Genomic DNA, 25,350 nt, shown 5'->3' with positions numbered 1-25,350 from the left:
ATACATATGAGAAAAAGAGTTCCTTATATTATTTTTTTTTTTTCCTTTTTTTTTTATTTGAAAATAAATAATCTAGATTGAATTGACAGATGGGGAAAACTCGCTTCTAATAAAATATTAAATAAAAAAACGCTTAGATTTCGGAAAAAAATACAATCCTTTTTTAACCTTTTGGCTTCCCGTACATTCAGTTGCGCTTCTAGCTCGTATTCACTTCTGTTGGTACGTATCACGTATGGTAACTGGGCAAAACTACGCATGATTTGTTGTAGTATGATTGCATAAAGGAAGGAAACAGGAATTCCGGTAGGGAACAGAATCGACTGACGTGCAGGCAGCGCTGCAGCAGTGCAGCCACTTAAACAGAGTTTGCCCTTCCCCTACTGACTTTCACTTTCGGTGCCCGAATGGAAGTGAATGAGGCTTTGCGATCGCGATATTTTTTTTTTTATTTTTTTTTTTTTCTCGGAAGGGCAACTTGAGTCAGGAAAGGCAAACGGGCAGTTGCCCGGGCAACCAGAGCAAATCATTCCCTTCACTTAGCTGTTCATGTGCTCAATGTACTTTTTCATGACCTCAAGTCCTAATTTCATAAGTTGTTTCCTCAAACAAAGTCAGCACTGTTCTTTGCATCTGTTGCTGTGGAGACCCCACAGTTTACTAAGCGAATAAAAAACTAAATCATCATCAGACGTTAGTCGATCGGTTCAGAGACTATATTTTGGCCAATGCATTGCTTCCCTCTTGCTCTCACACTTGCTGTGTACCTGCATGCAACAGAAGCCTGCTCAAACTTAACTGGTCAACACTTGTCAGACTACAAATAAGCACAGATGCATCCGATACAAAAATCTTGTCACTTTCTTTTAGATTCTGCATTCAAATGCAGATATCTGTTTATAGAGATTAGGTTCAGGGCACAAAATAATTGGTTTAGGGAGTCGGTGTTTTCAAACGTTTTTACATTTGTTATAATAGTAGCAAATGTTGGTGCTTTAACTATGTCTGTGCCTCCTGTCACACCAAAGGGGCTCTTGGGCCACTCAAATACCCTTCTGGTTAGCCCTAGAGCTACTTAGAGGGGTTGTGACCCCCGGGTTGGGAACCACTGCTGTAGGAAGGCTGTTAATTCAACTGCATGGCATGTTGTTTTTTGTCGCCGCCCTACCCTCAGTGCTTACCTGTAGAAGCAGTGAGCAGCAGTCAGCACCCATTGATTGTTAATGAGGGTTCCTCCACAGAAGTGGTAACCAAAGATTTGCAGACTGACCTGCCAGGGCCAGCTGCCTGCAGAGGCCACCTGCCCTCCAACAATCTTGTTGTTGAGCACAGGCCGACCACACACTGAGGAGAGAGACAATAAAGACAGAGTGAGCAATACAGGTTCGACAGCAAATACGAAGTTATAAAAAAAAAAGATTTTCATCCAAAAAAAATAAAAATTCCCAAATGACAGATGGACAGGAAGTAAAAAAAGTAAGCATAGAAACTTTGACTTACCATTTAGTTATGAGTAAGACGCTTGTTTGAAACAGCAATCTTGAATTTATATTTACTGAATTTATATTTGATCTCAAGCCATTTAGTTTAGGGATTTTTGTGATCATCTCTAACGTTTATTGCTAAACTGATTCAAACACAAAGACTTTTGATGTGAAACTATTTCAACCCTGACCCCTCTCAGCTAACAGACCGGGAAAATCATTTATAAATAAATAAATAGGCCTATGAATTGATCTATATGGGTGCTTCTCAAGTCTCTTAATTGTAGTTTCTTTGCTCCTCGCTTGAACCGGAAGTTGTTCCGCTCCGTCCTCTTGCAGACCGTCCCAAAGCTCTTGTCTGCCCTCGGAGGATCGAGGATCGAGGAGCCATCTCTGAGGAGCTATGAGCGAGGATATCCTTCGCGGAAGTCTTTTAATGACCAACACCGTTTTTAGGATCTTGAAACACTGGGGGCTTAGCCCAGCCCATAAAACTTCATATCTTCACACAATAATTAATTAATAATATATTAATAATAATTAATTTCCTGCATTCTGGTGTTTTTCTGCGCCAATTTCTGCCTTTTCTGCATCAATTTATTGTGCACAAAATTCAGGTGTTGCTGAATTGTGGTGAATATTTAAGAACATTTTGATATTTTATGACCTTGTAACTGATTATGTATTTCCATCTTAAATGTACAATTGTACTACTGCCTCCCTTGGCCAGGACACTCTTGGAAAAGCATTTTTTTCTGATTTAATAAAGGTATAATAAAACAATATAAAATCTAAAATTGTAACAGAATATAATGCAGAGCAGCTCTCAGCTTTCAGATATTTATACAGTTTCTCCTGTAGATCAACTTTTAATATTATCACTGCTGAATCAACACACACGCAGGTGTGACTGATTGAGGTAAACTCTTTAAATGTGCATGTGACATCTTTTTACGTAACCAATTAATAAATGAAATCATTTTGATTTTCAAGGTCATTTTAATGATGTCCAAAGCGATGCTGTTCAATAACAGGACACTTTTAATATATCTCAATCAATGCAGTGATCGTCTAACGTAGATCTTACAGTGTGTAGGCTTCATTTACTCTGCAGAGACTAAAGACGCTTTTAATGCGCCGTTAATGGAAAGTGAAAGTGTTTCACTTGCCGGCTTGTTAAAGTGCGATGAAGGCTGCTTTCCAACACGATCACCAGTGCCATGGTGTGCGCTCACTAGATTTAAGTTGTAGAACAATAAAGCCGTGAACTGAAAAGATATTGATTGACTGATATTCTAAATGTTTGCATCTGCCCAGCTCTGTGACTGCGCCCGACCAGCGCTTTACTACGTAACTGCGCTCACAGCCTGGATCACAGCTCATTTCAGTTAATGAAGCAAAATGCAGATTACAGACTGGTTAAGTTATAAAAGGTATGAATGGAAAATGTAGCGAAATTAAGAGTAGTCCTACATTAGATGTACCCACCCCTGCTGCAGACATCATCACTGCTGCCTTCAGTTAGAAGTAACAGCAGCACAAAAGAAGAAGCTGCACTGGCCTCCAGCAACGTTTATTTTTCCTCCCTAAACATTTCTATAGGCTACATTTTGTCTGACTGATGTGGAGTGTGTGAGTTATTGACTGGTCACTTAGTAAACCGCCTCCTTTATGAGCCAGGAAGGCAATGCGAAATAAAACTTTACATTAGGAAAGAGGGGGGGACCAAACATAGATTTTGAAATTAAATATGTATAATACCTCCTCTGCCTATCAGGTGATTAACCTCACCACACAATTAAATTTAGCGCCTCTGATAAAGTGCAGCTCACAGCCGCTTCAGGTGGAGCAGAGAGGACACAGAGCTACAGCTGGATCATCTTATTCTCTGCTAATTTGCAGGAGAATAAATAATAACAATAATCTCTCTCTCTCTCGCTCCCGCGTGCGTAACGTTAGTTAAGCGTGTAAAGTTCAATTATCGGCCTTTTATTGTTTGATTTTTAAAAATCCTTCTGAGATCCGGGGCTTTTGCCCAGGGCTAACCACGCCGCTGGATCGGACTCATCTGATGCATCACGACAGGTTACATTAAACTCAAGTGTATCGCTGCAAAGTCTTATAGTCTCTGAACAACAAAAGCCCCCCTCCCCCAACTTTATTATTTATTAGAAAGATCTTTCTTTCTTTTATTTCTCCCATCAACTTTTATTATGGAGACTGTGAGTCTGCAAGAAACATGTTATAATCTCACCGTCATTTATATTCAGTCACATGTGAGGCTGGTCATTCCTATGTTTAGTCCAAATTGACGACGATAAAACATAGTAAACAGCCTAATGAGTCAGTATGAATGAAAGCTGCTGCGCAAAAACAATTGTTGGATTGATATGATTGAATGCAGTGATCGATCACTGACAAGTGATTGCGATTTGCAAATAAAATGTACGCAGTACTGTTAAAGGATATCAGAAGAGGAAATAAACTGAAAGCCTAAAACTGAGCGTCAACTTTGATACAAGTTACATCATTTCAATTTCCCTGAAACATTTAGGCTAATAAATCCCAAGACACCATGATCATTTCCTGGATTATTCAATAAAAAATTTACAATTAGAATCAATAAATATAAATGCCTATAAGCATTGTGCCAGTAGAAATTATCCTGTGCCTCTAAGCAGGACAGCTGTTTGTAACAGGTAACAGAGAATCATGCTGCTCTGCGCTGATAACTGTGAGACTTTATTAGTACCAAAACTGTGCACATGTATGTAGACACAAACTCCATCAAAAGTCTGTGCAGCTGTTAGAGCCAACTGACAGCTAATCCAGTTGTGATCAGGTGCCGTCATGTGAAACGGAAGTCGCTTCACATGACGTCTCATGACTCTAAAAACATATTTCCTCTTTCCTTCTTTCCTGGCTTGGTTTCCTACACAAGTTAGGGAAACGTGGATGCAGTTAAGAGACTTAAGAAGCACCCTATGACTATATTTTTGTGAGAAGGACGGGCTGGAATGACAGTGTGTTATTGTTATACTGTTTATCCTGCTGCTAATTTTATTATTAGTACTACTGCTTAGACGTTGTCTTACTACTAGTTATTGCTCCAGTCCCTGATGATGCCTTAATGTCATAAAAACGTGACAGCAGTAGAAGTTAAAGGGGCACTCCACTGTCATGTAAAACAAATCATATTTCTTTTAACTCATCAGCAGCCTTGTTAAGTGAGTGGAGTATAGCCTAAATAAATGTTTCAACACAAGAGGAATGCATTTCGTTTACTCTTTTTTCAAACGGGAATTCATCCCATCTTGTGTGCCCCTCCGCTACCATCACTACTCAGGAGGGGCATAATTGTTGCGTGTATGTGCGCGTTTTACTCACCTAAAACAACATGCTTCAGCTTCACCAAAACGAAGGTCATTGTCACACTAGGTTAAATTTCTTTTTGTAGCTTTTCTGACAGAATTTGCTGTCCTGGTCTCCATGAAGTAAGTAGGTATTAATATTAATGAAAAGAGGTGTTTCGCTGACCATTTATAGCTGACTATAGGTGTTTAAAGTCCCCTGGATATGGCAGGCACTTACATTGGGCAGTGGTGGTTAGAGTGCGGGTGGTTGGAGTGATGGTGGTTGAAGTGCGCGTGGTTGGAGTGATGGTGGTTGGAGTGCGGGTGGTTGGACTACGGGTGGTGGAAGTGCGGGTGGTTGGAGTGATGGTGGTTGAAGTGCGGGTGGTTGGAGTGCGGGTGGTGGAAGTGCGTGTGGTTGGAGTGATGGTGGTTGGAGTGCGTGTGGTTGGAGTGATGGTGGTTGGAGTGCGGGTGGTGGAAGTGCGTGTGGTTGGAGTGATGGTGGTGGAAGTGCGGGTGGTTGGAGTGCGGGTGGTGGAAGTGCGTGTGGTTGGAGTGATGGTGGTGGAAGTGCGGGTGGTTGGAGTGATGGTGGTTGGAGTGCGTGTGGTTGGAGTGATGGTGGTTGGAGTGCGGGTGGTGGAAGTGCGTGTGGTTGGAGTGATGGTGGTGGAAGTGCGCGTGGTTGGAGTGATGGCGGTTGGAGTGCGTGTGGTTGGAGTGATGGTGGTTGGAGTGCGGGTGGTGGAAGTGCGTGTGGTTGGAGTGATGGTGGTGGAAGTGCGTGTGGTTGGAGTGCGGGTGGTGGAAGTGCGTGTGGTTGGAGTGCGGGTGGTGGAAGTGCGTGTGGTTGGAGTGATGGTGGTTGGAGTGCGGGTGGTGGAAGTGCGTGTGGTTGGAGTGATGGTGGTGGAAGTGCGTGTGGTTGGAGTGATGGTGGTTGGAGTGCGGGTGGTGGAAGTGCGTGTGGTTGGAGTGCGGGTGGTGGAAGTGCGTGTGGTTGGAGTGATGGTGGTGGAAGTGCGCGTGGTTGGAGTGATGGTGGTGGAAGTGCGTGTGGTTGGAGTGATGGTGGTTGGAGGTGGTGGCAGGCCAGGACAGGTGACGCTGAGGTCACCGTCAGTCCCATTGGACGTGAAGGTGATGAAGCCTGGCTGGTTGCTGGTGATCTGACTGTTGATCCAGGACTGATACTGGGACACTCGGGTGTAAATTCCTGGGAAATTAGGCAGGGCACAGCCGTTACCAAAACTGACAATTCCCTCCTGGATCCAGCGACCGCCCTGCTTGCTCACCATCGGACCTCCTGAATCCCCCTTTAAAGAGACAAACATTTAGGAGAATTAATACTTGCAGAAGGTGAAATCTGTCATAAACACCGGGCGTAAAAATGATCACCTGACAGGAGTCCTTCCCTCCAGCACTTAACCCGGCGCACATCATGTTGCTAGTGATTGAGCCCACTCCATAGTTACAGTTACACTCTCTGTTCCCCACAATCGGCACCTGCACCTCCATTAGGTTTCCCGGGGAAGGAAGGGACACTAAAGAGACAAGTGGTGAAAATGTGATATGAAATGGTTTCAAACGGTAAGTCTGTTGCACACCTCAAGTATTGTCAGGTGTTCCTCCTCAAACCACTTTAAGTACTAATGTCAACATGTTTCTCCCATCCTAAATTACAAAAAAATCAAATCTAAAACTGTTACAGGCTAGTTAACTATACATTATGTTATGCACTGATCAGCCATAACATTATGACCACCTACTGTCAAAACAGCCCTGACCTGTCGAGGCATGTACTCCACCTTATTATCAGAACCAACATGAACTTTTTCAACAATTTGACCTGCGGTTGCTCATCTTTTGGATCGGACCACACAGGCCAACCTTCGCTCCTCCCATGCATCAATGAGGCTTGACCATCCAAGACCCTGTCGCTGGCTAAGTTTCCCCTCTTTGAGCACTTCTGATAAGTACTGACCGCTGCAGACTGTTTTGGAGATGCACAATTTGGCCCTTCTCAAAGTCGCTCAAATCCTCACACTTGCCCATTTTTCTTGCTTCTAACACATCAACTACGATGCCACAATGTTCGCCTGCTGCCTGATATAAAGCACCCACAGGTGCCATGATAACGAGATAATCGGTGTTAAGCACGTCACCTGTCAGTGGTCATAATGTTATGGCTGATCAGTGTAATGTAATGTATAGTATCTTCCAAAACTAAGTATCTGTCAACCACTAGCAGTTACTTATAAACTAGTCTAGGAAATGCCCAACAAAGGCAATGAAGAAAAACAATGCTAGCAACCAAACATGGATGCAAACAATGCATAGTTATAAATATTTAAAATATCCACATAGCAAATGTTTTATGATGAAGAATACACATTCAACACATTTGCTAGAACTTAAGGGTACACACAGTGTGATTTGGTTAAAACTGTTTATGTAAACAACACTTTTCTTTGTATACAAATAAACTCCACAGGTCACCTTTAATGACCTTTCTTCTGGCGCCATCATCAGAACAAACTGCTTACTGCGAAACCTCCAAGAAAACATCATATCTTTATGTTTGTTTTAACACTTTTGTATTGTAGCTTGTAATATAAAATATTAAAAGTTGTTTGCTAATGTCACAAACAGATTATGATAAAAGTATCCATACATAGAGCCACAGGAAAGGTTTAGTTGCTCCACTGGGTAAAGGTACATACATACAAAACTACATTTTAATATTAAAATATATCTGCCACCACCGTAGCCACACTATCTCTGAAAATAAATGTACTCCAGGTGCTTTCTGACCCACCATCACTTGCAATGTTGCCCCAGCCAGTGACCCAGGCTTCAGTCCCCTTGTAGAAGGTGCTGCCTGGGGCTGCCAGACAGACGGGCAGGATGTAGGTGGTAAAAGTTACTGGTGAGGAGAGCTTCAGGAGGCAGATGTCGTTGTCATGAGTATTGGAGTTATAGTTGGGATTAATTATGGTCTGTGATATTGTCCGAGTCACTTGATTAGGGTTTGATCCCTGTAGAGCCTGGACACCCAGAACCACAGCCACATCGTTTGGGTCTATGCCTGTGCTGTAATCAGAAGAGAAACAATGCAAATACACGAAAAGAAGAACTGTAGTCAAGAGCACTTTAGCGAACACAAAGTCCACTTTAAGACCACATCTAGTTTGTATGGAGCTTGATAAATGTTGCAACATGGAGATATCATTCCCACAAATTAATGATGTTATTGTAAATTAGTATCCATTATATTATAAATCATTCCCTCATCTTACTCATTCATGTGCTTAATATACATTTTCATGGTCTCATGTCCTAAGTTGTTTCCTCAAATTAATAATTTCCCCCTCAGTCTGCACATAGGCCTAGTCCATGTTCTTTGGATCAGTTGCTGTGGAGAACTTCAGAAAAATGAAAAAGAAAAAGATGAATATTTGTGAACTGAAAAAACATCTTCTTTATCATCAAAGTTTGTCACGCTCTGCCGGTTGGCCATCCTTTGTGTTTGCTTTTGAGTTTGGTATCTGCCTTGGTATGTTGAGTTTTGGGTTCTGTCCAATCTAGTGTCCAGTATCTGTTATATAGTCTGCTTGTCATGTCTAGTCTCTCTGTTTTCCTCTGCTCTCTCTCTCTCTGCCTCGTTAGTCTCATGTCTGTCACCTGTGTTGCTCCCGCCCTGCTCGTTAGTCCCTGTGTGTGTGTGTGTGTGTGTGTGTATATATACCTGGTGTTTCTGTCTTGTCTTTGTCGGGTCATTGTTCATGTTACCCCCCAGTCTGTCGTGTGTGTACTCTCTGCCTGTAACCAGCCTTGCTTGTCTTGTCTCGTCTCGTCTCCTCTCCCTGTACTTTTGGATTTTTGGATTTCTGTTATTCAGCCACTCACCTGTAAGTGTGCTCGCTTTTGTTTGTTTATTAAAACCCTTCGTTATACCATACCTGCTCCGCTCTGTGTCCTGCGTTTGGGTTCTCCAACCTGCCTCCACACCACGATCGTGACAGAATGACCGGAACCAATTAAGAGCCCAGCAGACACTCTAACTGAGGAACAGACTGACGTGCTGAGGGAGCTTATGGTGCTGAGGAATATGTGGTATGGGGCTAGTCATGTTAGCCATAAGGCAGCTATCGTGTCCCTTGCCTGGAAGAGCCTGGCTGCTCAGCCAGGAGCAGCAGACTCTCTCCCTGGGTGGGTTTGTGACTTCCTCCACACCTCAGCCAATCCCCCAGCCAAGTCCTCATCAGATCCTCAGTCTGTTAGCCTGGAAATGGCTAACACCCGGACCGCTAGCCTCCGGCCGTCATCTCTCCGGCCTGCTAGCCCTCTGCCTGTCCTGCCTGTTACCTGTTCGGCTGGCGCTGCTAGCCCTCCGCCTGTCCTGCCTGTTATCTGTTCGGCTGGCGCCGCTAGCCCTCCGCCTGTCCTGCCTGTTGTCTCTTCGGCTGGCGCTGCTAGCCCTCCGCCTGTCCTGCCTGTTACCTGTTCGGCTGGCGCTGCTAGCCCTCCGCCTGTCCTGCCTGTATCCTGCTCGGCTAGCGCCGCTAGCCCTCCGCCTGTCCTGCCTGTATCCTGCTCGGCTAGCGCCGCTAGTCCTCCGCCTAGCCTGTCCGTCCGCCTGCCTGCCCTACCTACCAAGGACTCAGGGACTATGACTCTCCTGGCCTACCTGACCATGAAGGCCAGGGAGTCAGAGGCAGCACGGGCAGCTACACTATGGCCTGATAGCCTGGAGGCTAGGCTTTCCCCGGAGTCGTCCTTTGAAGGGAGTCGCCTAGCCATCTTTTCGGGTTCCCGTGGTGGTCATCGGAGGCGACGAGGTCACCATCAGCGACCCGTCGGCAACAAACCTGTCCCCTGGCTTGCTAGAACGGCTAGCCGCCTGCCTGATTCCCGGCCCGCTAGCGCTGCTAGCTCCACATCAGACCTGCCTGATCCCCGGCCTGCTAGCGCTGCTAGCCGCCTGCCTGTTCCCTGGCCTACTCCTGCTCCCAGGTCTCACTCGGTCATCCTACCGACACCTGTTACTGGTCCCTCATCGAAGGTCCGACTGACACCACTTCCAAGGTCTCCGTCGGTGGCCAGACCGGTTCCCGCTCCCCGTGCCCTGTCGGTGGTCCGACCAACACCAGCTCCGTTGGTGGCCCAGCCGACTCCTGTTCTCCCGTCGGTGGTCCGACCAACACCAGCTCTGTTGGTGGCCCAGCCTGTTCCTCGTCCTCGTGCTCCGTCGGTGGCCCGACCGGCAACTGCTTCGCCGGTGGTCCGATCGACTCCTGTTCCCTCGTCGGTGGTCCGACCAACACCAGCTTCGTTGGTGGCCCAGCCGACTCCTGTTCCTCATGCTCCGTCGGTGGTCCGACCGGCACCTGCTTCGCCGGTGGCCCAGCTGACTCCTGTTCTCCCGTCGGTGGTCCGACCAACACCAGCTCCGTTGGTGGCCCAGCCGACTCCTGTTCCTAGTGCTCAGTCGGTGGTCAGACCGACTCCAGCTCCTCGTGTCCGGTCCATGGTTCCCAGCCCAGCTGTCCAGTCGGTGGTCAGGCCGACTCCAGCTCCTCGTGTCCGGTCCATGGTCCCCAGCCCAGCTGTCCAGTCGGTGGTCAGGCCGACTCCAGCTCCTCGTGTCCGGTCCATGGTCCCCAGCCCAGCTGTCCAGTCGGTGGTCAGGCCGACTCCAGCTCCTCGTGTCCGGTCCATGGTCCCCAGCCCAGCTGTCCAGTCGGTGGTCAGGCCGACTCCAGCTCCTCGTGTCCGGTCCATGGTCCTCAGCCCAGCTGTCTCGCCGGTGGTCCTCAGCCCAGCTGTCTCGCCGGTGGTCCTCAGCCCAGCTGTCTCGCCGGTGGTCCTCAGCCCAGCTGTCTCGCCGGTGGTCCTTAGCCCAGCTGTGCCTCTAGAGCACCCAAGTTTTGGGTGCCGACCTCCGAAGAGGTCTTGCCATCGGCCTCCTGCTCGGCCCCCAGTGGGTTTGCTGCCTCACTGTTGGCCGTCCTGCCAACCCCTTGAACTCTGTGGCCCCCTTGTTCTGCCCTGCCTCATGGGTCGTCCCACGGGACGCCCACCTGAACTGTGTTTACCCCCTGATTTGCCCGGCCTGTCGGGTCATCCCCCGGGACGACCTCCTGAACTCCGTGATCTCTTTGGTCTGCACGGCCTCCTGGGTCGCCCTCCAGGACGGCCTCCTGAACTGTGTTTTCCCCCTGATTTGCTCGGCCTGTCGGGTCGTCCTCCGGGACGGCCTCCTGAACTGTGTTTTCCCCCTGATTTGCTCGGCCTGTCGGGTCGTCCCCGGGACGACCTCCTGAACTCCGTGACCCCTTTGGTCTGCACGGCCTCCTGGGTCGCCCTCCGGGACGGCCTCCTGAACTGTTCTGCCCCTCTGCCCTGCCCTGCATGTTAGGCCAAGCGCCTTACCTGCCCTGTTTCCTGGGCATGATCTGCCTGTTGGGTGGTTCCCCTGGACTGTTTTGTCCCCTTGGCCTGCTTGTGCGATCTCCCGAACTCTGTCGCCCCCTTGCCTTGCCCTCTGGCCACCCTCCTGAGAGTTCCTGGTCTGGCCCTCCTCCTGTCCTCCCTCCGCCCACCCTGGGCCGGCTTGTGCCTTGTTTTTGGGCTGTTTTGGGTTTTGTTGACCGTCTGGAGACGCTCGTCGGTGGGGGGGTACTGTCACGCTCTGCCGGTTGGCCATCCTTTGTGTTTACTTTTGAGTTTGGTATCTGCCTTGGTATGTTGAGTTTTGGGTTCTGTCCTATCTAGTGTCCAGTATCTGTTATATAGTCTGCTTGTCATGTCTAGTCTCTCTGTTTTCCTCTGCTCTCTCTCTCTCTGCCTCGTTAGTCTCATGTCTGTCACCTGTGTTGCTCCCGCCCTGCTCGTTAGTCCCTGTGTATATATACCTGGTGTTTCTGTCTTGTCCTTGTCCGGTCATTGTTCATGTTACCCCCCAGTCTGTCGTGTGTGTACTCTCTGCCTGTAACCAGCCTTGCTTGTCTCGTCTCGTCTCGTCTCCTCTCCTCTCCCTGTACTTTTGGATTTTTGGATTTCTGTTATTCAGCCACTCACCTGTAAGTGTGCTCGCTTTTGTTTGTTTATTAAAACCCTTCGTTATACCATACCTGCTCCGCTCTGTGTCCTGCGTTTGGGTTCTCCAACCTGCCTCCACACCACGATCGTGACAAAGTTGTTTTTTATTACATCAAACAATCTTTTCTGCCAGGGTACACTGTTTACAGTCCGATTAGCAACTTGAGACGCAAGAATGGAGTGGAGAGACGACATCTACACCTTAAATGTTTCACAAGTAGCCAGTTTACGAAGCTAATAAAAGCTAAATTGTTGTCCGACGATAGGCAATGGGTTGTTGATGTGGTTCCAAGATGGCGCTGTCTATGGCTGCCTCGGAGTTAGGTGCGCTTTCTTTTGTTTTGTTTTTTGTGTTAACTCAGTTTTCGGCTGTGATTCCCGGAGCTCTTTCACCAGAGAAGAGCTCATGAACATCAGGGGAACAACTCCAGTGGATTGATTTCCCACTTTTCTCGCGTCATCTGTGGAATTATTGGACATTTTGGTGAAGGGCTCTTTAGTTGTTGTTAGCTGAATGAAGCGCCATAAGACTACGGCATAAGAGAGGGAAACAAGCCGGGTCGCTCATGCACCTCCGCCGGCGGGGACTCCGCACACCGCTACCGGCAATGATTCTCTCCAATGTGCACTCACTGTGCAACAAACTGGATGAACTTCAGCTACTGAGAATTTTATTCATCTTCTGTTCTGTGCTTCACGGAGACGTGGCTGTGTGAACTGATACCGAACTCTGCGCTCCAGCTGGCTGGCTTCCAACTGTACAGAGCGGACCGTGACGCAGAGCACTCCGGCAAAACAAAGGTGGAGGTGTCTGTTTTATATTAACAATGGCTGGTGTAGCGACGTTACAGTGATTCAGCAGCACTGTTCTCCTAATCTGGAATTTTTAATCATAAACTGTAAGCCAGGCATGCTTGGACTGCACTGACTCGGATGTTTTTAGGACTGCTACTAACAATCTGGATGAGTTTACAGAGGCTGTGACGTCCTGCATCAGCTTTTGTGAAGACAGATGCATTCCAACCCGCACCAGGGTGAGTTATAACAAAGACAAACCCTGGTTCACAGCTAAACTCAGACAGCTGAGGTTGGAAAAGGAAGAGGCATTTAGGAGTGGGGACTGAGCCAGGTTTAAGGAGTCAAAGTACAGATTTAGCAAGGCGGTGCGAGATGCTAAACAGCTGTATGTAGAGAGACTACAACACCAGTTCTCAAGGAATGACTCAGCTTCTGTCTGGAGAGGATTCAGACAGATCACCAGCCACAAACCTAAATCCCCCCACTCCATGAACGCCTTGCCAACTAGCTGACTGGCCACAGTCAGTGGTGGCTGGCAAGAACCTACACCAGGATCCTGTTTGTGGATTTCAGCTCTGCTTTCAACACCATCATCCCGGCCCTGCTGCAGGACAAGCTCTCCCAGCTGAACGTACCTGACTCTAATTACAGGTGGATCACAGACTTCCTGACAGATAGGAAGCAGCATGTGAAGATGGGTAAACATGTCTCTGATTCAGGAACATCAGCACCGGATCTCCTCAAGGCTGCGTTCTTTCCCCCCTTCTCTTCTCCCTGTACACCAACAGCTGCACTGTCACCAGTCTGTCAAGCTCCTGAAGTTTGCAGATGACACCACCCTCATTGGGCTCATCTCAGGTGGGGATGAGTCCGTCTACAGGTGGGAGATCGACCATCTGGTGACCTGGTGCAGCCAGAACAGTCTGGAGTTCAACGCTCAGAAGACAGTGGAGATGGTCGTGGACTTAAAAAAGAGCACAGCCCCACCCTCCCCCATCATCCTGTGTGACTCTCCAGTCACCACTGTGGACTCCTTCCGCTTCCTGGGCACCATCATCTCCCAGGACCTCAAGTGGGAGCTGAACATCACCTCCCTCACCAAGAAGGCCCAGCAGAGGATGTACTGCCTGCAGCAGCTGAAGAAGTTCAGCCTGCCAAAGACAATGATGGTGCACTTCTACACCACCATCACTGAGTCTATCCTCACCTCCTCCATTACCATCTGGTACGCTGCTGCCACTGCCAGGGACATGGGCAGGCTGCAGCGCATCATTCACCCTGCAGAGAAGGTGATTGGCTGCAATCTTCCATCACTTCTGGACCTGCACACCTCCAGGACTCTGAGGCGAGCAGGAAAGATTGCAGCTGACTGTTTCAGACTCTCCACTCTGGCGGGAGGTTGTGGCCCATCAGGACCAAAACCTCTTGCCACAAAAACAGCTTCTACCTGTCTGCAGCTAGCCTCATCAACAAGGTCCAGGTCCCCCAATCACCCCCCCCCCCCCCTCAAATAAAACAATCGTCTCTGCACATGTAAATATCATTTCATGTCATATCATGCACAAACCTGGCACATTGCACATATTTGTTGTTAATTGTAAATTGTTGTTGTTCCATTGTTATTTTTATACAGTTGTATTATTTTTCTCTATTTGTCTGTTATTCTTATATAACTTGCATTTGTTTATTACATATTTATTTATTTATTCATCTATTTATGTCAGCTGTATCTCTGTCTGCGTGTAGCACCTTAACACCAAACCAAATTCCTTGTATGTGTAAAACACTACTTGGCAATAAAGCTACTTCTGATTCTGGGTTCAGAGAATGCATTTCGGCCAATGCATTGCTTCCCTTTTGATCTCACACTGGCTGTGTACCTGCATGCAACCAAAGCCTACTACGTTAGACTACAAATAGAAACCACATACACATTCAATACAAAAATCTTTGATATGCATATAGAGATTAGATTTAGCACAAATAAATTGATTTAAAGTTACAGTGAATTAGGGAGTCACAGTGTTTTCACACATTTTTACATTTGTAAAAAATGCAATTTTAGGGGCTTTAACTAGGATATGTCTGGGCCTCCAGTCACACCAGATGGGCTGTTGGGCCACTCAAATACCCTTCTATTCATCTCTAGAGCTACTTGGATGGGTCGTGCCCTCCAGGTTGTTAGAAAGGATGTTTACACCACTGCGTGGCATGTTGTTTTTTTTCGCAGCCCTACCCTCAGTGCTTACCTGTAGAAGCAGTGAGCAGCAGTCAGCACCCATTGATTGTTAATGAGGGTTCCTCCACAGAAGTGGAACCCAGAGGTTCGCAGACTGACCTGCCAGGGCCAGCTGCCTGCAGAGGCCACCTGCCCTCCAACAATCTTGGTGTTAAGCACAGGCCGACCACACACTGAGGAGAGAGACAATAAAGACAGAGTGAGCAATACGGGGCTGACAGTCAACAATAATGAAGTTATGAACAACATTTTTATCCAAAAAAAGCACGTTTGAAATGTCCCAAATGACAGGAAGTAAAAAAGTGAGCATAGACTTACCATTTAGTTGTGAGTGAGACTCTGAAAATAGAAAACAAACAACAAACACTCTTGAAACAACAACTCTGTATTTATATTTACAAGTGCTGGGTAACGATTCAAATTTTTATCGCATTGTTATGCGGAAAATTGAATAATGAATTCTAAAGTAGTGTACTGCGCACTTTTAATTTAAATGTACTGCTATATACACAAAAGTGCAATAACATGAGGTTTGCAAACACTTTAAACAAATAAGTTGCTTTTTACCAGCAGTATTCCCTTTACACAGTAGCAATAAAATATTTCTTGTAAATCTCAACTTAAACATTAATGTAATCAAATCAAATATAAAACCAAAGCTATTTGCCACTGCCAGGGCATTACCTTTTATAGCTTGTTAGAGTCCAGAGCCACGATCATAACATCATAACATGCACCTTCTGAGCAACAGGTTAATGTATATAAATCTATTTTTTTGTGTGTTTTTTTTTATCAGCACAGTAGTCCAGTGGATAGCAAGAAGGTCGTGGGTTCAAACCCCGGTCGTCCTGGCCTTTCTGTGTGAAGTTTGCATGTTCTCCCCGTGTCTGCATGGGTTTCCTCCGGGTGCTCCAGTTTCCCCCACCATCAAAAACATGTTAGGTTCTCCAGTCAGTGACATTGACTACACACTGATAAAGATCTGGAGTTGGTTTGGCAGAGCATCCCCGCAACACTAGATGAAGGCCTGTCAGGTAAAGTTACGTAGCCTATAATTTTAATTTAAGGTAAATAGGCTACAGCTGTATAGTGCAAAGACACCGTTGCCATGGTTACTCTCCATAGATCCCCTGCCGTTTACTGGCGGAGCGCTCGTCTCCCTGTCCAATCACTGGAGCGTAGAGCGACCCCGCAGGGCCAAGCGACTACGTTGTGATTTTAAGAACGTTCCTTAGACTCTTCCCCAATACTAATCAGCATGCAGTGTGTAGCTCTCCGCTTCACTGTGGCGTTTAATCGCTTGTCTTGCTTTTGTTTATCTAGTTCTACCATAAGCTGCATCCAGCGTAGTCTGCTGAAGCCTCCCTCCACTGCTTGTTTGGGTGGGTGACAGCGTTGGGAGTAACGCGTTACAAAAGTAACGCAATTACAGTAATGTATTGCTTTTTGCTGTAACGCAGTAATATAACGCATTACTAAATAAAATTTGGTAATATTTTACCCATTACAATCTCAATAACGCGCGTTACAATGCATTTTAAGTCGAAATTAATTGCCGTTTTGTTTATTTAATAACTCACCAACACCGCAAACCATTTTGGCACCAGAAAAACAAATCCATGAGTAAGAGTAACATTATTTTCTGTTGCGGGAACCCGATGGTTGAGATTGTAGACAGGGTGCAAACTACGGGGGAGCTCGACTCCTCTTAACAAGACGGCAGCTCCCCTGATGGATCATGCGTAAATAGATTTCTATAGGCTATGTGTTTCTGCTTTAATGATTTACTTTCCTGAACAGAGAGGCTGCTTTCAGTTCATCCTGAACTTTTTTTAAAGTATGATTTAATACTATTTTATATGAATTACTAAATAATTCTGCTTCAGATGAAAATCAAACATTATCATATCATATAAAAAGTAAAGAATATACATAAAATGTGTATATATTGCCCTACATCTGTTTGAACTTTGGGTGATTACATACTTTAATAAAAGAAACTTAATCACTCACTCTGAGTCCTCAATTTCTGCGACATTCAGGAACAAGAGGATTTACTGTGACATGACGGCTCACTCTGCTCACTGCTCAGAGAACAAATTTTCTTTTTCTTCTCAGTCAAAGTTCTGCAATCAGGGACATAACGGGGTCTGGCTCCATGTTAACTTGAAACCCATCTGCTGCTCTGATCTATCTAATAAATCCACATACCTCCTGAATAGAAGCGTAAATGTCTCTTTAAACGTCTTAAATTAAGGATCAATTTATACAACAATGCCTATTGAAGTGATGTTTTGCCATTCACATTCCACATTCATGTTAATGTCACTTTTTAAGGTGGCTTTAAGTTGCAGAATTAGAGTTTTTTACGACTGTTTACACAAAATCTTTACAAGTCACACGATTTTTGAAACCTCTCACTCAAAGAGCAAAACTTTACCTCAAATCTTCAAGACCATAAGCTATTTCTCAGCCCTTAACTCAGTTTTCAATTGCATAAAACACTTTTTTCAGAACAGTACACACAATTCTCTACCTAAGACACAAAAGTCGAACAGGAAGTGACTCGCTTTCCTTTTCAAAACACAACCAATGAAAATACTACTCTTCTTCACCAGGGGCGAGTTCAGCGCCGACAAAACGTAGCGAAATGTTTTTTTCAACGGAAACGGTGGTTCCTTTTTAACACCGTTGTGTTTACAAACATGTCGCTGCTGATTGGGTAATACCTGTGACATGCCCACCTAACAGAAGAAAACATACCTCAAGGCCCGTTGCAGAATGTTGCGCAATGTTGCAAGGAAACATCGTTTCGTTCAATCCGAAAACGTTGCAAACCGGTGTTAAATGTTTTGAGAGTGAACTCGCCCCAGGTCACACACCGACTCCTCACACTAACTGCTTAACTAATCACTAACCAACCACCGCTTTAGTATACAGTAGACCTATACATAGGTCAAAGGTCACAATACCTGTTTTGAACAATGGATGACAACGAGGACAAGTTCAAGGAGGAGGAGATCAGGGTCACACTTATTGATCAGGTGATCAACCACAATGAGAGAAGCTGCACTGAGAGTTCAGCCCAGCTTGAGTTGCTTTACATTGGCATCCATAATTTGAACCTTCACAAATTAGAACAGGTCGCAACAATCTAATGGTTATTTCAGCAATACAGTATTGTAAAATAAGTATTACAGTTATTCACGATTGCTGAAACTCATTTTTTGAAATTATGCTTCTTTTCCTCAAAACTCTAAACACAAATCCACAACTTCTCACCCAATTCCCCAAACATCCTATTTTCAGGTCAGAATGAAGCTCTCCACTCAAACACTGTGCTACTGTTACAACTGTAATGTTTTGTCAAATAAATATTCATAAATATTGTTTCAACATTGCTTTGGTGTTTACATTGTGCTTTTCAGCACCTCTCAGCAGATTACTTTCACTCAAGAACATTGTATGGAAATGTACATATAATCCTATAAAAATCAAAAGAGATTTAGAACAGCAGTGTATAAATGGTATATCCAATAATTTGTTATGAAAAAATTGTTTGCATGCCAGTGCTTCATCTTGGGATGTTTTTATGGCATTTTGAATGTATTTTTTCATTTTGAAGGACACATGAGGCATTTTGCATTTTGTGTGTGCAGTTTTGGGAATTGTGTGGAGAGTTTTGAAAAAAGGTGACATAGTTTTGAATACGTGCAGCAGTTGTAAAAAAAAACTGTAATCTGCTATTTCTTGGATTGACTGAATGTTTTTGTCACATCAACTTAGTTTCTACAAACCACATGTTTCTTTAAATAACTAATGCCAAATCCTCTTTAAAATTAGTCAAAGAGGTATTGTATAAAGGTGGGAGAAGACTACAATAATGTTAAATCATTTTACTTTAAACAACAAATACTTTCTAACAAAATGAAAACTCAGGCACACAAAAAGCTGCCAAAACTCGTTTCTCCGTTTAATGGCTTAAATTCAAATCACACAGCCTTGCAATAAAAACAGAAACTTTAAGAGATCAAATACACTGCTAAGTTTAATTTGAATGCAGGATTTCCATTTGCATGTGATACTTTTTCCTCTTACAACTACTCTTACTTAATTAAAAGATTTCCTCCTCATACAGCAGTCATCAGATCTCAAACATGATTGGTTCAGGTGTGTACAGTGGGGAGGGACCTTACCTTGTGTCAAGAGAGTCAGCAGAGTCGCCAAACAGATCACTTTGTAGAAAGCCATAACTGTAAGTCTATATGATCAGTTCTGCATCAATATATATACCCTTGTTCTCCCCTTCCTCTCTATTCTTCCCTCCCTTTCAGTGTACCTCCAACATCCACATACCTGTCCAATGACAGGCATCTCACCTCACCTACCACCTGTTTCACAAAAAATGTCACGTCTCTAAGTTAAGAATATTTACTCAAGTAAAAGAAAAAAAAGAAACAGCCAGGATGCTTTAAGTCCACCAGAACTAAACTTTTCATATGGTTTCAATTTAATAACTGACAGTTATCTTGCGTTTACAGATTAAAACATAAGTTAATCTTGACACATCTTTCCAGATGGGGAGGTTCATTTGACTTTAAAAAAATTAAATTTAAAAAGTCTCAGGTGACACCTCCAGAAGACAGAAACAACACTGTGAAACTTTAATACACTCACAGTCATGAATCTCACCTAGCAACATTCTATATTTCTGCACAGAAGTCTGGTTGAATTCTGAGTGAATGCCATCCACCACCTGTCAGACGTCTTATAGCTGTGGCTTATGTATTTGTCCTCAACTGTCACAACTCATTTGTACCGTTTCCTCCTTTAAGGTAATCTTTGATTCCAGTTACTTTTTATTAAAAATAAACTGAAATACACTTTTACAGTATGTCAACCACACACCGATGGACACACCGATGGAGCAATTTAATTTTCAATATCTTGCCCAAGGACATTGGAGAAGAATCGAATCGCCAAACTTACACAGCCGCCCCTACTGATGTATTAAGTCGTAAGCAGCATTTTAACGTTGTACATGGACGAGGTGGAGCTAATTTATATCCGTTTGGGTAGGAACCTGCACACAGAAGTTTCAAATAATGACACATTTAATTTCTTCCATAGGAAACATCATGAAGTTGACACGGAAATATACACCACATAACTGTTCCTGTAGGTGTTGCTGGGCCTGACAGCTTGGACAGGATGAACCAGTAAACAATGTCAACACAATAAAGTTCTCTTGCAATCTCTGTGCATCCATCACTTCAGGTATGTCTCTCAGCAGGGCTTTGTAAAAGGCTCAGATTTCTTCATCTAACAAGACAAAGAAGTGTAAAAATAGTAGCTATTATGTACGCCTGAATGATGGGGAGGTGTGTATTTTCAAACAGTGACTGTACAAAGTATTCACCTCCTTGGACATTTTCATGTTTTTGTATTGTATTGTATAAGCAGATTTCTTTTGTCTCTTGGACAAAATCTCAATTTTGGTCACACCAGATCACAGAACCTTCTTCCCACTTAGATTCCCTTTAACATTTAAAGGTCAAGTATGTAATATTTAGGAAGATCTATTGACATATACATGGAGGATCTATTATAATATACATAACTTTGTTTTCAGAGGTGTATACAGACCTTACATAATTACATTTTTATTACCTTAGAACGAACCATTTCTATCTTTTTATTTATTTATTTATTTTTTATTAACCTGTCCTGCCCAGCAGCCTTGTATAGAGTATGACCCTGAAACCTGCAAGAGAATGGGGATGGAAGGTGGGGACAACAGGGAATAGCAGATGGAAGAACCAATTGCAGAAAGCAACAAAACCTGTAATAGAACAGAAAGGGGGACTTGGGTAGGAGAAAAACAACAACAAACAAACAAAAACAATAAAAAAATAATAATAATAAAAGACAACAAGCCGAAGAGCAGCAATAAACAGCTGACATATTAAGACAACTAAGAGAAAAATGAAAACAAGAAACAGACAGGCACAATAAATAAGCAACACAGCACAGCCACGAGAGCTGGAATAATAACAATTAATTTAAATAAGTAACTGAAAGAAAAGCATCAGGAATAAGGGACAACCTAAATTTGTTTGTGTCTATGTGTGAGGCTGTGTGACTCCCAGACCAACAGATGCCTCCCCAAAAAAACATGGTATCCATGAATAATTTTGCAGCATTAAAAGTATTAAAAGTAAGTGCATTTAATGCGCTGCACAGGATAGATGCCAGCCGGCGCCATACACCATACACCCCGCAGCCAGGGAGACCACAGACCCCCACCTACAGCTGATGTTTGAGTCCAGTCATTTAAAACAGACAGCAGAGGGTTTGGTGGGTAACAATGAAAACAGGTAATTGATTTTAGGTAGGACTATAATTTTTATGGTGGAGACTCTTCCCATGAGTGATATAGGTAATGATGTACACCGTACAAGGTCATCCTCTATTGATTTAAGTAAAGGCGTGTAGTTTAGCCATGTCAGTTCTGACAGCCTGGAGGAAATATTGACAACCAGATATTTAATATTCCCAGACTTTAGCGGTGTGGTAGATACACTCACACTTTTCAGGTAAAACTATGGATTTACTCCAGTTTATGGAGTAGTCTGAGATGGATGAGAATTTATCTATAAGTGTGATTGTCTCAGAAAGAGAAGTTTGTGAGTTAGTTTGTGTAGACTGTATGAAAAAGTAATACATCATCTGCATAAAGGCATATATTTTCGGTTTGAATTCCTTTAATATTATTATTTTGTCTGATAGCAGCTGCTAGCGGTTCTATAAAAATGGCAAATAGCGAGGGAGAGAGTGGGTAACCCTGCCTGGTATCCCTCTGGAGACTAAAGCATGTTGCAACATTAAGACAGTGTGAGGGATGTGTGTGGACAGATTGATTTAATGCTGTATGTTAATATGTTAAGAGGAAGAGAACTCGATCCCCATTTGTATCAGCTGTGAGAAAATGTCATTAGAAGTTCCTGTTCCTATTCTGTGACGTGACAAAGGTATTATTCAGAAGGTTTTCTTTTGAGGTGTTTGTGAATTAATGGCTTAATGTTAAAATAAAGCTTGGTGTTCATCAAACTGTTGACTCCTCAGATTGTTAACTGGCAGCTCTGGAGAAGACTGAACAGTGTGCTCTGACTTTCTCGTTCTGTTTAGGGGACTTTGGCCACACTCCCCTTTAGTATAAAATAAACAACAAAACTAACGTGTTTGTGCATTGATAGCTAGCTGCTTAATAACACTGATAAAACAAAATATTAACCAATGGTTCTAGTTTGATAACAAGGCTAGCTGTTTAAATTTGAGGTTGTGCATTAGTTAGGGTTTCCATAGGCTTTCGGCCTAGTAATGCCACAATTTAGTTTCACTTCTCAGGTAAGCTCCACCCTGCCTCTCCAACAGCGGGCACACAATTGTATGAGCTTGTGCAGCTAATAAAACTGCCCAAAACCTGATTTTTAAATATTTATGTTTAATAAATCACCTTTCCAGTCAAAACACATGTCTCTCTTTTAAAGAAATGCTCTGTAAAAATTAAATCCCATGGGTTAAAATAAAAGATTAGATCATGGATTTGTTCCCAAGATTGCTTATTTGCTTCTAGTGCTAAGCTAACCTTTCTCCTAAGGAACACAGTAGTCCAAAAAAGTACCACAGAATTACTTTATAACAATTTATTTTATACATATTTATAATATGCCTGACCTCCTTCTCCTTGTGTGCAACGTTTTATGATGTGAAAACCAGTGGAGGCCTGTGGAAATGAAGACTATTAGATCTGAATGCTCGGCATGGACCTTCAAATGTTCCAGCTTTTTAACCTGCTGATTTTGCCACATGCACACATAACCCACACCCCACACCCCACTTTATGTAACCAAACAGATGTAAAACGCTACAAGGGGAATGTTTTGCTCTCAGGAGGAGGCTGTATTGGCACAGTGACATCCTGGCTCTGGCTAAATCTACTGTAAAGGCTCTAACCACAGCCTGGAGGAGGAACTAGTATAAATAGCTATTAGTATAATATAAGATTATAACAACATTTACAGTAGGTTTTAGTCTTCACTCACCCACTATGCTTGTCAATCATTTAAGGGCATATGGAAGTGAAAGAGAACCTTGCTTTACTGTACTGTTGTACAGTATACTGTATATGATATAAATGTGCATTAAAAGACATACGTACATCATCCTTATCCACAAAAGCAGTGCCACAAGGTGTGGTTTTCATAAATCATGATGTAAATATCCAAAAGTGATATTGTGAAACAGGGCCCTTTTATTGTGCTGGATGAAGGAGTGGTGTGCTGCTTTGTCCTGACAGTCCAGCATTTATTTGAACAGAGATTAATGGTAGGTGACTGGGGCCAGCCTTGATACTATAATCAGTCCTCAAACCCTGCACGGACGCACATCCTCCAGGTATTGGGGAAAATCTGTGAGGTCCTGAGACGAGAAAAACTAAATGACTCAACTTCCCTTTTATTTTACTATATATAGGTACGAACAGAGCAAGCACTGCCTTTCCCTGGTGGTTCATCAAAAGAATTAAACCCAAGAAAGGCAGTAAAAGATGCTTTTTAGAAGATGCTTTTTACTCACAATGGTCACCAGGTTTCACATATAAGTATGCCAACAAAACTAATGAGGAGGCTGCATGAACAGGCTGCATTAATAATATTTAATCTAATTGAGTAACATAATACTTTATGTTTCACTGGCAAATTAAATGTCTCAAAATTGCAAAAATAGAAAAGTCTACAACTCCACAGTTTTGTTTTGAAAGACTTTTGTTTTGACACAGAAGGGGCAGAACCACTTTTCTTCCCATGTTAGATGCACATAGGCTTATGTTCATTGGTATTACTGCTACTGATAAGCCTCAGCTTTCCTTTCCATTATTGTTAATAATAGTTGCAACGAACATTCTTACATGTACATTGAAAATTGCTAGCTGATAAAACCTGTGCTCCAGGGACCAGATTCACATAACATCTAAGTCTTCATGTAATTCCTAACTGGCTGAGTTAGATGGTTATTAACACTAAACATTAGAAAATCAGTCAATTCTCCCCACCTGCATAGGTGTCAATACACTGGGGATGCTGGGGACATGTCTCCACCACTTGCATGCATAGAAAAAAACAGATCTGCATTTTCCAAAATAATACTAATTTACTGATTAGTGTATTTTATTCAATTATAATTTTATATTCTAAATTGTCACCTGCCACCTGAATTTTGTGTTCCCCTTTATATAAATGAAGGCTTTTCCACCATAAATTGGTGCAGAGAAATGTCTCCAGAATGCAGGAAATTAAATGTTTAATGCTCATATATTTTCATCAATGAATATTTCTTTATTAAAATATCTTCTAGTCTTGTTCTTGACCCCAATATTCTGGAGTGTTTTGTCGCAACTCTAATCTGAGCCCTGTCTCTGTCTCCACCACTTTTCAACACAAAGTGTTGCCCACCTTTAACTGTCATTGGCTGTTAAAGTTTTGCAGTGTTGATAGCACACAGCCTAAGCAGTCCTTCTGAATGCTCTCTATTAAATGTACATGCATACTGTTTGTATTAGTGAGAGTAGTGGTGCTTATGGGACGTCGCTCTGGGATGAATGAGTATGAGGCTGGGAGGGAAATATCACAGTATACTCACTGCAAAAAACTAGACTACACCACTGGTGAAATCCAACACATGATGGCCCACACAAAGAGAACATTTCAATTTAACATGTTAATATGGACAGAAACTGGAGCTTTAAATTAAGTAGGTTAGGCATTTACTGTATCTTATCTTATCATCTTTTACGCCACTCAGTGTCACCAAAGACGGAGACGTCCAAAATGATAATGATGTCCTTGGGACCCGTCGTTAACCTTACGCTGCTGCCTGAAAAAAACTTAAATATTTTGAAAAGTATGAATGTTATTCAAAATTCTAAATAGATCCATGCATGCCTAAGCTGAATATTTTAATCTTTGAATAAGGTTCTACGATGAAAAATGTGGAAGGACTAAGGTCGCAACAAACGGGTGACAAAAAAGACTTTTTTGCATAGAAGAACATTATTCCATCATTCACACCAATCAGGGGCTACTGTATGTAATGGACCCACTAATGGAAAGCGGGTCTTATTGCAATAGCTTAAATCTGGATCAATTTAAAACTTTTCTAATATTTATTTAAGCACATTCTGCAAGTTGAAGATTCACTTAATTCAAATAATCTACTTCCTCCTCATACAGCAGCCACTATATCTCAAACCTGATTATTTCAGGTGTGTACAGTGAGGAGTGTTCTTACCTTGTGTAAGGAGAGTCAGCAG

General features: G+C 43.5%; 1 protein-coding gene across 1 annotated transcript in view; it reads right to left on the bottom strand.

Moving 5' to 3' along the window:
- LOC119896539 (transmembrane protease serine 9-like) overlaps nucleotides 1–25,350 on the bottom strand; it is a 115,646-nt gene that overhangs the window by 31,077 nt on the left and 59,219 nt on the right. The window contains exons 2-7 of the mRNA XM_038710004.1: nucleotides 15,300–15,320; nucleotides 14,992–15,154; nucleotides 7,659–7,933; nucleotides 6,239–6,384; nucleotides 5,852–6,156; nucleotides 1,182–1,358 (exon numbers count right to left, since the gene is read on the bottom strand). Of these exons, the coding sequence (XP_038565932.1) occupies nucleotides 1,182–1,358; nucleotides 5,852–6,156; nucleotides 6,239–6,384; nucleotides 7,659–7,933; nucleotides 14,992–15,154; nucleotides 15,300–15,320 (1,087 nt within the window). The remainder of the gene's footprint in view (nucleotides 1–1,181; nucleotides 1,359–5,851; nucleotides 6,157–6,238; nucleotides 6,385–7,658; nucleotides 7,934–14,991; nucleotides 15,155–15,299; nucleotides 15,321–25,350) is intronic.

Source organism: Micropterus salmoides, unplaced genomic scaffold (genome assembly GCF_014851395.1).
Source record: "Micropterus salmoides isolate LMB-PRFRI ecotype aquatic unplaced genomic scaffold, ASM1485139v1 Ms_hic_scaffold_10, whole genome shotgun sequence".
Lineage (NCBI taxonomy): Eukaryota > Metazoa > Chordata > Actinopteri > Centrarchiformes > Centrarchidae > Micropterus > Micropterus salmoides.
Note: the sequence above shows the minus strand (reverse complement) of the source record. Positions and strands in the feature narration are given on the sequence as shown.